General features: G+C 44.1%; 1 protein-coding gene across 5 annotated transcripts in view; it reads right to left on the bottom strand.

The window, feature by feature from the left end:
* The window catches only part of FAM13C (family with sequence similarity 13 member C), a 360,167-nt gene that overhangs the window by 56,416 nt on the left and 290,475 nt on the right, over positions 1 to 13,276 (bottom strand). For 4 of the 5 annotated variants that reach the window (XM_044299040.1, XM_044299044.1, XM_044299041.1 and 1 more), the window contains exons 11-12: positions 4,049 to 4,112; positions 1,614 to 1,679 (exon numbers count right to left, since the gene is read on the bottom strand). In XM_044299040.1, coding sequence (XP_044154975.1) covers positions 1,614 to 1,679; positions 4,049 to 4,112 — 130 coding nt within the window. The remainder of the gene's footprint in view (positions 1 to 1,613; positions 1,680 to 4,048; positions 4,113 to 13,276) is intronic. The other variant, XM_044299043.1, reaches the window with a different exon arrangement.

Here is a 13,276-nt window from a genome sequence, read left to right as displayed (position 1 = left end):
AAATGTTATAACATGAACAGAGTTGAGAAAAAGACCTTAATCCTAACGTCTACAAACCTATGAATGCAGAATTAACCTAATCAAACTAATATGAAAAGTTGTTATTCTAAAAATCGTCATCTACTTGCATATTACAAGTTATACCAGCAAGAATTAGTCTTTAAGTAGAAAACTATGATTTTAATCAAGCCTTACTGACTACTGATTTAAATTGTGATTTAAATCAGTTTGATTTAAATCAAATCCACCCTGTTTTGAGGTGTTTCCATCAGAAATAATACAAGTTGCATGCAACTTCATTATTTTTTGGAGGGGTGACCTGCGCGTGTGACAATATTCTGCTGCCCTTTATCTGTGGCTACAATCTAAGGCCTCTTTCACAGGTTAGTGAATCCCGAATGTGTGCTGTCCATGGAGACCACTGACAGCTCCCGCATCCACTGTCCTTCATACCTATTAGACTGGCTGACCTGTTACATGTGCGCTTGGCAGCTGAAGACGTCTGTGTTGGTCCCATGTTCATATGTGTCCGCATTGCTGAGAAAAATGATGTTTAAATATAGGCACATGAGCCTCTAGGAGCAACAGGGGCGTTGCTGTTACACCTAAAGGCTCTGCTCTGAAACACCTTCTCCACTCTGAATGACAGAGGCAGGCAGTGTAAACATCATCATGCCTGGTCCTGTCAATCAAAATGGAGAGTGTGCAGAGGCTGCAGAGAGAGCTGAGCTCTAGGTGGAACGGTAACGCCCCCATTGCTCTTATAGTTTCATTTGCATATATAAAACCATCATTTTTCTCAGCAGTGCGGACACATATGAACATGGGACCAACACAAATACCTTCAGCCCCAAGCGCACATGTAACAGGTCAGCCAGTGTCATAGGTACAAATCTGCTGACAGATGCCGTTTAATGTGCGTATTCAAACATCAACAATTAATCCATGATTACCGATCCCTCACGCACATTGTAGTCTATGGGTCGGTAAAAACCACAGACACAACAGGGATACCATCCATGTTCGGTCAGTGGTTTTCATGGATCATTGCTAGAAGATGCTCTGGAAACTTAATTACAGCCTAGCAGTGTCCGTGGAATACGGATGAAACACGGAGGTAAAAAAACTGACACATGGACCAAGCATGGATCCTTCATGGACATCTTTACAGCTAAAACACTGACCACCTTGTCACGGATATCATCACAGATCAGGTCGTGTGAAAGAGGCCAAACTCAATGGCTGCTTGGTGACCTGTCCACATATCTCCCGGCAATATGGAAAGAACCTGCAACGTAGCATGTGCAATGCGTCCAGGGCTGCCATCAGAAATTTTGGGGCCCCTTACACAGCTCAAGGCCTGGGCCCTCCAACCCCCCTCCCCCTAGGCGAAAGCTAATTTTGCCGCCCCCCCTTGACTCAGCCCATTGACCACACCCTTTAAACCGCCTCTTTTTGGCGGCCACCTATTTAATGATTCATGCAACATTTTACTTGACCAGCTAATTTTAGATATTCTAGATATTCTTGGTGGTCATCTGTGCCATTTTGGCCTGAAAACATGACATGGCCCTCTACACTACATTACATTATTGACAACTGTAAGTTTTTACCTTGACTGGTGGTGGCCTAGGTGTGTATATCAGCAGGTCTGCTCCAGTCACTGTTATCCGGGGGATCTGTGGATGACACACTGTTATGGGGGGGGGGATCTGTGGATGACACACCGTTATGGCGGATCTGTGCATGACACTCTGTTATGGGGGATCTGTGGATGGCACTGTTATGGAGGGGGATCTGTGGATGGCACTGTTATGGAGGGGGGTCTGTGGATGGCACTGTTATGGAGAGGGATCTGTGGGTGGCACTGTTATGAAGAGGGATCTGTGGGTGGCACTGTTATGGAGGGGTATCTGTGGGTGGCACTGTTATGGAGGGGGATCTGTGGGTGGCACTGTTATGGGGGGGATCTGTGGATGGCACTGTTATGGAGGGAGATCTGTGGATGGCACTGTTATGGAGGGGGATCTGTGGATGATACATACCGTATATATAGCATCTTATGCTATATGTGTCATCTACAGATCCACCCCATGACAAGGTCATCCACAGATCCCCCTCCATAACAGTGTTCTGTGCATGACACTATTATGGGGGATCTGTGGATGACACTATTATGGGGGGATCTGTGGATGGCACTGTTATGGAGGGGATCTGTGGATGGCACTGTTATGGAGGGGATCTGTGGATGGCACTGTTATGGAGGGGATCTGTGGATGGCACTGTTATGGAGGGGATCTGTGGATGGCACTGTTATGGAGGGGATCTGTGGATGGCACTGTTATGGAGGGGGATCTGTGGATGACACATACCATATATAGCATCTTATGCTATGTGTCATTCACAGATCCCCCTCCATAACAGTGTCATCCACAGATCCCCCATATAAGTCTCATCCACAGATCCCCCTCCCCATAACAGTGCACAGATCCCCCCATGTGTGATCCACAGACCCCCCCATAACAATGTCATCCACGGATCCCCCTCCCTATAATCCCCCTGCCCGCCACTCACAGTAGTATACATTTATAAACTGTAATCGGTATCCTGCAGACAGTAACTTTAACTTTAAATCAGCGCTCATCTCTTTACTACCTTACATTCAGCTCCCTCCAGTAACAGGCAGAGCGGGCCTAGTGGGAGGAGCAGGCGCGTGACGTCAGTGAGTGAGCGCCGCCCGCACTGCCTGTTACCGGAGCTGAGTCAGTGTAAGATAGTAAAGAGATGAGCGCTGATTTAAAGTTAACACACTGACACCCAAAAATAATATATGGCTCGGGACCGGCCGGGCCCCGGGCCCCTGGGGTATCGGCTTTACCCCCCCTGATGGCGGCCCTGAATGCGTCACTGCCAAGACAATGTGTGTCACGTAGGCCTAATGGAGCGCCGCTTACTGAAAGAGCAGCTATGGAGGATCAGCAGCAGCTTTACATCTTGGAAGCCTGTAGATATCAGCCAGAGTAAATGCAACAAAAACAGCCCTGCAAGGATACCCAAAGTCTTACCAGAGATGACAGCACAGCACACCTAAATATTAATCATGGCAAAACTGTTATTTCTATCCACTGCTGGGAAATTATCTGAGCTGCTTCCTGAGAAGACTCCAATATAACAGGAATTATCCTGAAAATAAACTACTGCGGTCACTCTCCAGTCTCTATGGGAAGCACCACTAGGTCACTCTGTGATAATATGTATGTCACAGGGCGCCGTCTTCGCGCTCCTTCCCTTCAGTGCCGCCGGAGCCCTGCAATAACTTCGGAGCAGGGACATGCGCTGCGTCGTCTCCAGGGCAACGGGGCGGAGAGGACCCGGCCGCGCACGCCTCCCTTGCGTGGTCAGCGACCTATAATCCCACAGTTTCGGCGAAAAGTCTGAGTGCCTTAATCACAGGCAACCTCTGACCAGCAGGCTGCCTGTTTAATAGAGGAGAGGGGGAGTCATGTGACGCTGGCCACGTCACATGACTCTCCCTCTCCTCTACTTAACAGGCAGCCTGCTGGCCACAGGTTGCCTGTGATTAAGGTCCTATACCTTGTGTATATTCCGTTGGCATTTTACTCGCTATTTGTATTTCGGCTTGTTACTTGACTTCGTCTCTTGCTTGCTCCTATTGTACTTTTGCATCTCCTGGTATTTGACTTCGGCTTGACTTTGACCTGTCCTCGCTTGCTCCGTGTTATACTTGCTCCTCCTGGTTTTGACCTTGCTAGTTCAACCTCTCTGTTTGTCTGTTTGTTTGTCTTTCCGCACTTACGCAGTCTAGGGATCGCCGCCCAGTTGCGCTCCGTTGCCTAGGACGGGTAAGTGCAAGTAGGCAGGGACAGAGGAGTGGGTGGAGTCAGTTTGCACCTTCCCTATTCCCCTTCTCGTGACAAAGTAATGGCCACAGTCAAATGAAATCTAAAAGGGATAATGTATGGCACCCTAAGGTTTCATCTCACCATGGAGATGGGGGCTGTAGGGTTAGGTTACATACAGTCCTTACCTCACCGGCGTGCTGCAGCTGCTCTCCAAAGTCCTTTGTCTGAATCCGCATTATGGGACTGTTTCTGAAAAACAAAAAAGGATCCAAGATAAATATAATGTCCTAGATGTTATCACGAAAGTGATAAGCTACAGGGTTAATACAGGAATCAGTCACTTGTCTAAATATGAAATCTGCCGGATCTAAAGAACACGTACCAAGATCACGGCCACTCCTGTGTATTTCAGGGGCAGGAATTTTAGGGTGAAAAATTCAAAAGATAAAAAAAATAAAAATAAAAATAAAAACTTTGACAGTGTCCAGAGATCCTAAACTTCCATTAAAGAGGTTATCCCACATGATGAATGTAGAAATATGACAAAAAGACATCATAGGATGCAGGATAGTCTCTTTTAACCCCTTAAGGACTCATCCCTATTTCACCATAAGGACTTAAGGTGTCAATTTAAGTGCTGATAACTTTAAAACGCTTTGACTTATCCAGGCCATTCTGAGATAGTTTTTTGTCACATATTGTACTTCATGACACTGGTAAAATGAAGTTAAAAAAAAATCATTTTTATTTATAAAAAAAAATACCAAATTTACCAAGAATTTGAAAAAAATTGCAAAATTTCCAAGTTTCAATTTTTCTACTTTTATAATACATAGTAATACCTCCAAAAATAGTTATTACTTTACATTCCCCATATGTCTACTTCATGTTTGGATCATTTTGGGAATGATATTAGATTTTTTGGGGATGTTACAAGGCTTAGAAGTTTAGAAGCAAATTTAGAAATTTTTCTGAAATTTTCAAAAACAAAATTTTTAGGGACCAGTTCAGGTCTACACCATGTCTTATTTGAAGCCCCCCTGATGCACCCCTAGAGTAGAAACTCCATAAAAGTGACCCCATCTAAGAAACTACACCCCTCAAGGTATTCAAAACAGATTTTACAAATGTCGTTAACCCTTTAGGTGTTCTACAAGAGTTATTGGCAAATGGAGATGAAATTTCAGAATTTCAATTTTTTGGCAAATTTCCCATTTTAATCCATTTTTCCCAGTAACAAAGCAAGGGTTACCACCAAACAAAACTCAATATTTATGGCCCTGATTCTGTCGTTTACAGAAACACCCCATATGTGGTGTAAAACGCTGTACGGGCACACGGCAGGGCGCAGAAGGAAAGGAATGCCATACGGTTTTTGGAAGGCAGATTTTGCTGGACTGGTTTTTTTGACACCATGTCCCATTTGAAGACCCCCTGATGCACCCCTAGAGTAGAAACTCCAAAAAAGTGACCCCATTTTAAAGACTACGGGATAGGGTGGCAGTTTTGTTGGTACTAGTTTAGGGTACATATGATTTTTGGTTGCTCTATATTACACTTTTTGTGAGGCAAGGTAACAAGAAATAGCTGTTTTGGCACAGTTTTGTTATTTAGAACACCGTTTTGTTATTTAGAACATTCATCTGACAGGTTAGATCATGTGATATTTTTATAGACCAGGTTGTCACGGATGCGGCGATACCCAATATGTATCCTTTTTTTTATTTATGTAAGTTTTACACAATGATTTCATTTTTGAAGCAAAAAAAATCATGTTTTAGGCCCCTTTCACACGGGCGAGTATTCCGCATGGATGCGATGCGTGAGTTGAACACATTGCACCCGCACTCAATCCCGACCCATTCATTTCTATGGGGCTGTTCACATCAGCGGTGATTTTTACGTATCACTTCTGCCTTGCGTGAAAATCGCAGCATGCTCTATTTTGTGTGTTTTTCACGTAATGCAGGCCCCATAGAAATGAATGGGGTTGTGTGAAAATCGCAAGCATCTGCAAGCAAGTGCGGATGCGGTGCGATTTTCACGCACAGTTGCTAGGAGATGAACGGGATGGAGACGCGATCATTATTATTTTCCCTTACAACATGGTTATAAGGGAAAATAATAGCATTCTGAATACAGAATGCATAGTAAAATAGTGCTGGAGGGGTTAAAAAAATAATAATAATAATTTCACTCACCTTAATCCACTTGATCGCGCAGCCGGCATCTCTTCTGGCTTCTTTCTTTGCTTTTCACAGGAACAGGACCTGTGGTGACGTCACTCCGGTCGTCACATGATCTTTTACCATGGTGATGGACCATGTGATGACCGGAGTGACGTCACCACAGGTCCTGTTACTGCACAAAGCAAAGAAAGAAGCCAGAAGAGATGCCGGCTGTGTGATCAAGTGGATTAAGGTGAGTTAAATTATTATTATTATTTTTTTTAACCCCTCCAGCGCTATTTTACTATGCATTCTGTATTCAGAATGCTATTATTTTCCCTTTTAACCATGTTATAAGGGAAAATAATACAATCTACAGAACATCGATCCCAAGCCCGAACTTCCGTGAAGAAGTTCGAGTTTAGGGACCAAACATGCCGATTTTTCTCACGCGCGTGCAAAACGCATTACAATGTTTTGCACTCGCGCGGAAAAATCGCGCATGTTCCCACAATGCACCCGCACCTTTTACCGAAATGCCCGTCTGAAAGAGGCCTTAGTGTTTCCATAGTCTGAGAGCCATAATTTTTTCAGTTTTTGGGCGATTACTTTGGGTAGGGTATGATTTTTGCGGGATGAGATGACGGTTTGGCACTATTTTGGGGTGCATATGACTTTTTGATCGCTTGCTATTACACTTTTTGTGATGTAAGGTGACAAAAAATGGTTTATTTTGCACAGTTTTTATTTTTTATTTTTTACAGTGTTTATCTGAGGGGTTAGGTCATGTGATATTTTTATAGAGGCGGTCGATACGGACGTGGCGATACCTAATATGTATACTAAAAATTATGTTTTAATGTCTCCATATTCTGAGCCATAGTTTTTTTTGTTTTTTGGGCGATTGTCTCAGGTAGGAGCTCATTTTTTGTGGGATGAGGTGACTGTTAGATTGGTACTATTTTGGTTGACAAACACCTTTTTGATCGCTTGCTGTTGTACTTTTTGTGATGTAAGGTGACAAAAAAAATGGTTTATTTGGCACAGTTTTTAGTTTTTTTGGTGTTCATCTGAGGGGTTAGGTCATGGGATATGTTTATAGAGCCGGTCGATACGGATGCGGCGATACCCAATATGTATACTTTTTTTTTTCCTATTTTTTTTTTTTACTTTATTTGGGGAAAATGACGTTTTTGTTTATTTTTACTTGAACTTTTAATTTGGGGGGGGGGACGACTTTATTTTTTCAACTTTTTTTTACTTTATTTTTTGTCCCACTTTGGGACTTCAACTTTTGGGGGTCTAATCCATTTTACAATGCATTCCAATACTTCTGTATTGGAATGCATTGTTTCCCTGAAGTTTCCCTGTAGGGTCTATGGCCAGTCTGCCACTGCCTATTATTTTGGCCGGGTTTTGGCAGCACCTGGCTGTCCTTAAATAGGCAGCTGGGCTCAGAAGCCATGTCTCTGTGCTGGGATCTGGGAGCCTTGTGTCTGGATTAAGGCTTGCTACCTGTTTGGTGTGAACACAGGTTGGTGCTGCTATCAGCAAGGACTCTTTGAGGCAGAATTGCCGCATCGTGTGAATTACCACCAACACCTCAAGGTGACTTTTTGTTTGAATATGACTGTTTGTTTTGTCACTTGTCTAAAGTGTGAATAAAACACTGAACTGTTTGAACTTGTTGTTGCCTCTATACTGCGTCCGCTAATCCTGTCTACCAGTCACCACAATATATATATATATTCTACAAGAGATCACAGCACTCCAATCCCAATACTAGAAAACCGTTTATTTTCAAGTGTCCATAAACATGTGACGATTTAGCTCAAGCATAAAAAAAAAGCTCCAGGTGGGAGCTGAAAAGTCGCATATTGTTGTACACTTGAAAATAAATTAACAGTTTTCCAGTTATATAGTCTCAAAAAGGACAAAAACAGGATTCAGCGAGTTTCTCTGAATGGAATGTAGATTGACCTACTGAGTTTAATGGGTCCACATGTCTGTGTGCAGCCCACAGACAGAAAATACAGCCAGGCTGAATATCTTAAGATACAAGATACATACATGTATATACAGTGGGCTAAAGTATGTATACAAACGATACACCTAGAGCCTACCTGTAAGACTAGTAATATCACAGGTATAATAATAATCTAGTAATACTCAAAGCATAAAAGACATAACTCTGTGCAGGAGATGAGCAGTATATAACCGTTCTATGGGTCACCTGTGATGATGTACGGTATTCTAGGAGAAGAGCTCTTCATCAGCGGAGCGGAGTGCAGCCGGTGACATAACACAGAGTCAAGCCCAGATCTCCACAGATACCAGACTTATTTGCTGGAGCTCAGTCACATGCTGTTTTATGTCAACACATTTGTTGATAGTGGCGATTGACTGTGTGCTTAGTGTAATAAAAAGTGAAGAGCTCCTATACAGCCTTAAAGGGGTTGTGTCACTTCAGCAAGTGGCATTTATCATGTAAAGAAAGCTAATACAGGGCACTTAGGCTACTTTCACACTTGCGGTAGCCTTTTCCTCGGCATGTTTGCCGTGCTGCGGCCAGACCTCTGGCCCGCACCCATTATAGTGAATAGGGCGGGAGTGGACTAGCGGTAGCACCAAGGCCAGCGTTAGGGGGGGAAGGGGGGCAAACTGGGCAATTGCCCAGGGCCCCCATCCTCTAAGGGGCCCCCTGCTTCAGTGCTGCTGTTCAGCTGAACGTTCCTTGGACGGGCGGACAGCTGAAAAGCTGCACTTTCCAATGCAGTGTAAGGCCCCCTCCCTGTACACATAACACAAGTCATTACCACAGTGCTGCTCTGCAAACTGACAGCTCCAGACACCAGCAACACTCTTCTACTGGAGCTGTAGGACCTGCCATGATGTCACCTGCAGGAGGCGGAGCTCAGCAGAGAAGAGGGGGATGAAGGACCTGTGGTGACCTCACCATCATGTGACCAGAACAGGAGGCGGAGCTCACCAGTGCAGTAAAGAAGAAGAAGAAGACCAGTGATGCATGGGAAGAAGTGAAGGATTCAATGTATGTGCCAGGGAAGTGCTGGGAGTTGTAGTCCTCTCCTCTTATACTTTCTGTTATGTAATATCAGAGTACATTACAAGAGGAGGTATGAGGAGAGGACTACAACTCCCAGCATGTCTAGCTTGTTATGTAATATCAGAGTACATTATAAGAGGAGGTAAAACAGGAGATGACTACAACTCTCAGCATGTCCAGGCCATTATTATGTAATATCAGGGTACATAACATGGGCCTCAAGTCTGTGAGGCATTAGAACAGCGCAAGAAGCCGCAATGACATCAACGTGACCTCCTGCGCTGGGTCTCGCATAATGACATGACCGCGTGAGAGCCGGAGCAGGAGTGGTGATGTCATTGGGACTGGATGCATCAGGGCGCAGCAACACAAGCCACAGATAAAACTGTGGTCTGCATCACAGACAGCGGAGGGTAAAAGGGGAGTGAGGTGGTTTTTGTTATTTTATACTAAATGTCCGCACTGCTGGGAGCACCAGGGAAGGGGGAAGGAGATCCTTATATATACCGTGTACTACTGGGGAGGAATGGAGGAGCATTATATACTGGCACTACGGGGGAACATTATATACATATATATTGGCACTATGGGGGGAGCATTATATATTGGAACTAGTGGGGAGCACTACAGGGGGACATTAGAGCCACTGGGAGCATTATGGTTTATATTACTACTGTAAGGGCACCTGGCACCCCTGACGATCAGCTGTTTGAGGAGATGGCGTGCTGCTGTGCGCACGTGCCGTCTCCTTTCTCTCTTCCTGCTCACTGCTGTATGTCTATGGGACAGCAGCATGGACAGAACGCATCTTCTGCTCAAACAGCTGATCGGCGGGGGTGTCAGGTGTTGGACGTCGGACTCTGCTTTTAGCACATTATTACTAGATTTGGGACCCCACTTTTGATTTTGCCCAGCGCCACATTTAGTCTAAAACTGCCCCTGGGTAGGACGGATCCTCCAGGCTGTTCCCCCGGCGTAGAATAATGGTCTAAATGTAAGACAGCAAGGAAGCTGTCTTACATTTAGAATTGGCAGTGGATACGCCGAAGTTATGTAGAGGCCAGAGCCTCTACATAACTTCAGCGATCCACCGCCAGCGCAGGGGCTTATTAAGACTGGTGTCTAAAACGCTGGTCTTAATAAATGACCCCCATTGTTTGTATGTTCTCATTCATTTGTAGGTTGCTTACTTCATACCAGCCAAACCAGAGAATCATCTACAGGCAGCACTGTTCCAGGGTTCTTGACTCTCATCAGTACAGAGCAGGGTCCTGATGAGGGGTCTTAGGCGCAGTTCAGGGGGTCAAGCGCTGTCTATGAATGAGTCTCGTCATTGGACCACTGCCTGAAAATAAGTCTCCATATACCACCACTTTAATTAAAGTCAGAACCTCCCAAAGCTATTTCTAAGTTGAAAAAGGGGCCACTACTCAGATTACTATTTTGTTGGACCGACAGCACTTGTGCGGACTACGATCCTAAAAGTATAGACTGACACTGAGCTGAAAATGGTTTTAAAATATAAATATAGTTAATTCTTGGAATTCACAATGACGGTAAGTACTTAAGTGTTCATTCTGCAGTTCTACCTCTAGATTGCCCTTATAATTTGGTCCCCATTCTATGCAATATATAGCATTATAATATTCAGCAGCATTGTACCGTAGGCAGTATTATTGTAACACGAAACAAAGAAAACAAATAAGCCTCATAAAAACAATATTACACAGCCCGCTCTAACTGAACAACAACCTATACAAAAACTCTAACAGGAAAAAAAGGAGGACTCAAAACCTTGTATGTAAAAAGTATTATATTCTTTATTGCAGCATATATAAATATATAGACATAAATCATGTAAAATGAGGGAAAAAACATCTAGATATGGAGCAATGTCCACAAACGCTGTGCTGAGTATGGATCCCAAAGCTCCCACAAAAGATGTACATAACACAAAGATAGGCAAACCTGTGCAAATTATATCAGGAAATAATGATATCAGATCTACATAGCAAACCTAATGCTACGGAGGGGGGTGAAGTAACATACCCACTCAAAGGGTTAACCACCCCTAAGTCATTGTAGGACCTGGAGAAACATAAGGGGTGGGGATGACAAATAAATGACAAAAACAGAGGTCAGGACAATAACTAAGGCTCCTTTCACACTAGCGTTCGGCTGTCCGCTCGTGAGCTCCGTTTGAAGGAGCTCACGAGCGGACCCGAACGCAGCCGTCCAGCCCTGATGCAGTCTGAATGGATGCGGATCCGCTCAGACTGCATCAGTCTGGCGGCGTTCAGCCTCCGCTCCGCTCGCCTCCGCACGGACAGGCGGACAGCTGAACGCTGCTTGCAGCGTTCGGGTGTCCGCCTGGCCGTACGGAGGCGTGCGGATCCGTGCGGATCCGTCCAGACTTACAATGTAAGTCAATGGGGACGGATCCGTTTGAAGATGCCACAATGTGGCTCAATCTTCAAGCGGATCCGTCCCCCATTGACTTTACATTGAAAGTCTGGACGGATCCGTCCGAGGCTATTTTCACACTTAGCTTTTTTTTGCCATTTTAATGCAGACGGATCCGTTCTGAACGGAGCCTCCGTCTGCATTATTATGAGCGGATCCGTTCAGAACGGATCCGCCCGAACGCTAGTGTGAAAGTAGCCTAACCTGTGGACATGTTTGAGGGAGCGTGGGGCAAGGGGTCCAAGAACACACCTCAATGTGCGTTTCACCTTGGCGGCTGATATTATTTGGACTGGTACAGGCTTACCTTTTTGTTACGTACATGTATTTCAATCTTTTGTGGGAGCTATGTGGGTCCTTTGGAATCCATACTAAGTATGGCTTTTTTGGACATTGCTCCATATCTAGGAGAATATTTTTTCCCCATTTTACATGATGTCTACATTATTTATTTATATATGCTGCAATAAAGAATATAATACTTTTTATGTACAAGGTTTCAGTCCTGCTTATTTTTCCCCCTGTTATAGGGTTTTTGTATAGCATTATTGGAACACGCAGCCAGTACAGACTGTTATACGGTAGGTGACAAATATGTAGACCTTACCCTTTACCTTCCTTAACCAGAAGTTTGCTAATTTGTGTCTATAATAAACTAGGATAATTATTACCATGTACTATATAATGTCATTAAAGGGTAACTGACTTAAGACATGATGTACTGGTGACCCGTCATGGTGATTGAATGGTGGGGGCCTTGGGACTATTCTCCCATATAACCTGAGGCACTTCAATAAAATTGTAATTCTTTATCTGCAATAATCTGCTTTGTAATGGATCCCGTTTTTTTTTTACTTGACAGAATGGTGCAACATGTTAAGCTTTTCAAAGTGCAACAGAAATTGGAACATAAATGACCAATTGATGTGTGAACAATGTTGGCCCCATCAGAATGACTAGGATACAGAGCCAAACAGAACATTCTGTAATGATCAGTGGTGTGGAACCACTTTGTCAAACAACCGGCTTGACTTTGGGCTAAACCTACAGTAAGGACATTATCCTGGCAGTACCCTGGTATTTACCCTTTAAACTCTATACAGTGATTTGGGCTTTGTTGCAGAGGAGCGACCAGGCTGATACCTCCTGGATTAGCGCCAGTGTGGGTGACAGCTGACTCATGGGGCATTAGGCAAATCTCATAGTCAGTAACGGGCTGAGGTTGGGGCAGGCAGAGTTCTTGCAAATTCATGAAACAAGTCAGAAGGTCGTGGAAGGCAGCTCAGGGTTAGTACAGTGATCAGGCGTGAGTCAGGTCAAGAAGCAGTGAATCAGAATTCGGGAGTCCCGCAAAAGTTTGTACACAGACCGATTTTAGCATCTTTGCAAGACCTAGCAAGCTAATAAACCTATTGATCATGCAGTGGGTGAGACAAACAGCACAGCATATATAGCAGAGCTGATTAACATATTAGAATCAGCTGCACACAGAACCAAAGGAGGGTTAACCCTTGCAATACTGAAGAATAAGGTGACATTCAATGAAAACTATTAGAATACATTGTCAGGGGCAATGGACCTGCAACAGAAACAAGGAAAGTGGAGCAGCACCCATGTCTGACAGAAGGAGCCAACTTCAATTTCCACCGATCAGAAAGCAGTACTATTTAAAAAAATAAAAAAAACATATAGGTAATGGGACAACCCATTTAATATTT

Source organism: Bufo gargarizans, chromosome 6 (assembly GCF_014858855.1).
Source record: "Bufo gargarizans isolate SCDJY-AF-19 chromosome 6, ASM1485885v1, whole genome shotgun sequence".
Classification (NCBI taxonomy): Eukaryota; Metazoa; Chordata; class Amphibia; order Anura; family Bufonidae; genus Bufo; species Bufo gargarizans.
Note: the sequence above shows the minus strand (reverse complement) of the source record. Positions and strands in the feature narration are given on the sequence as shown.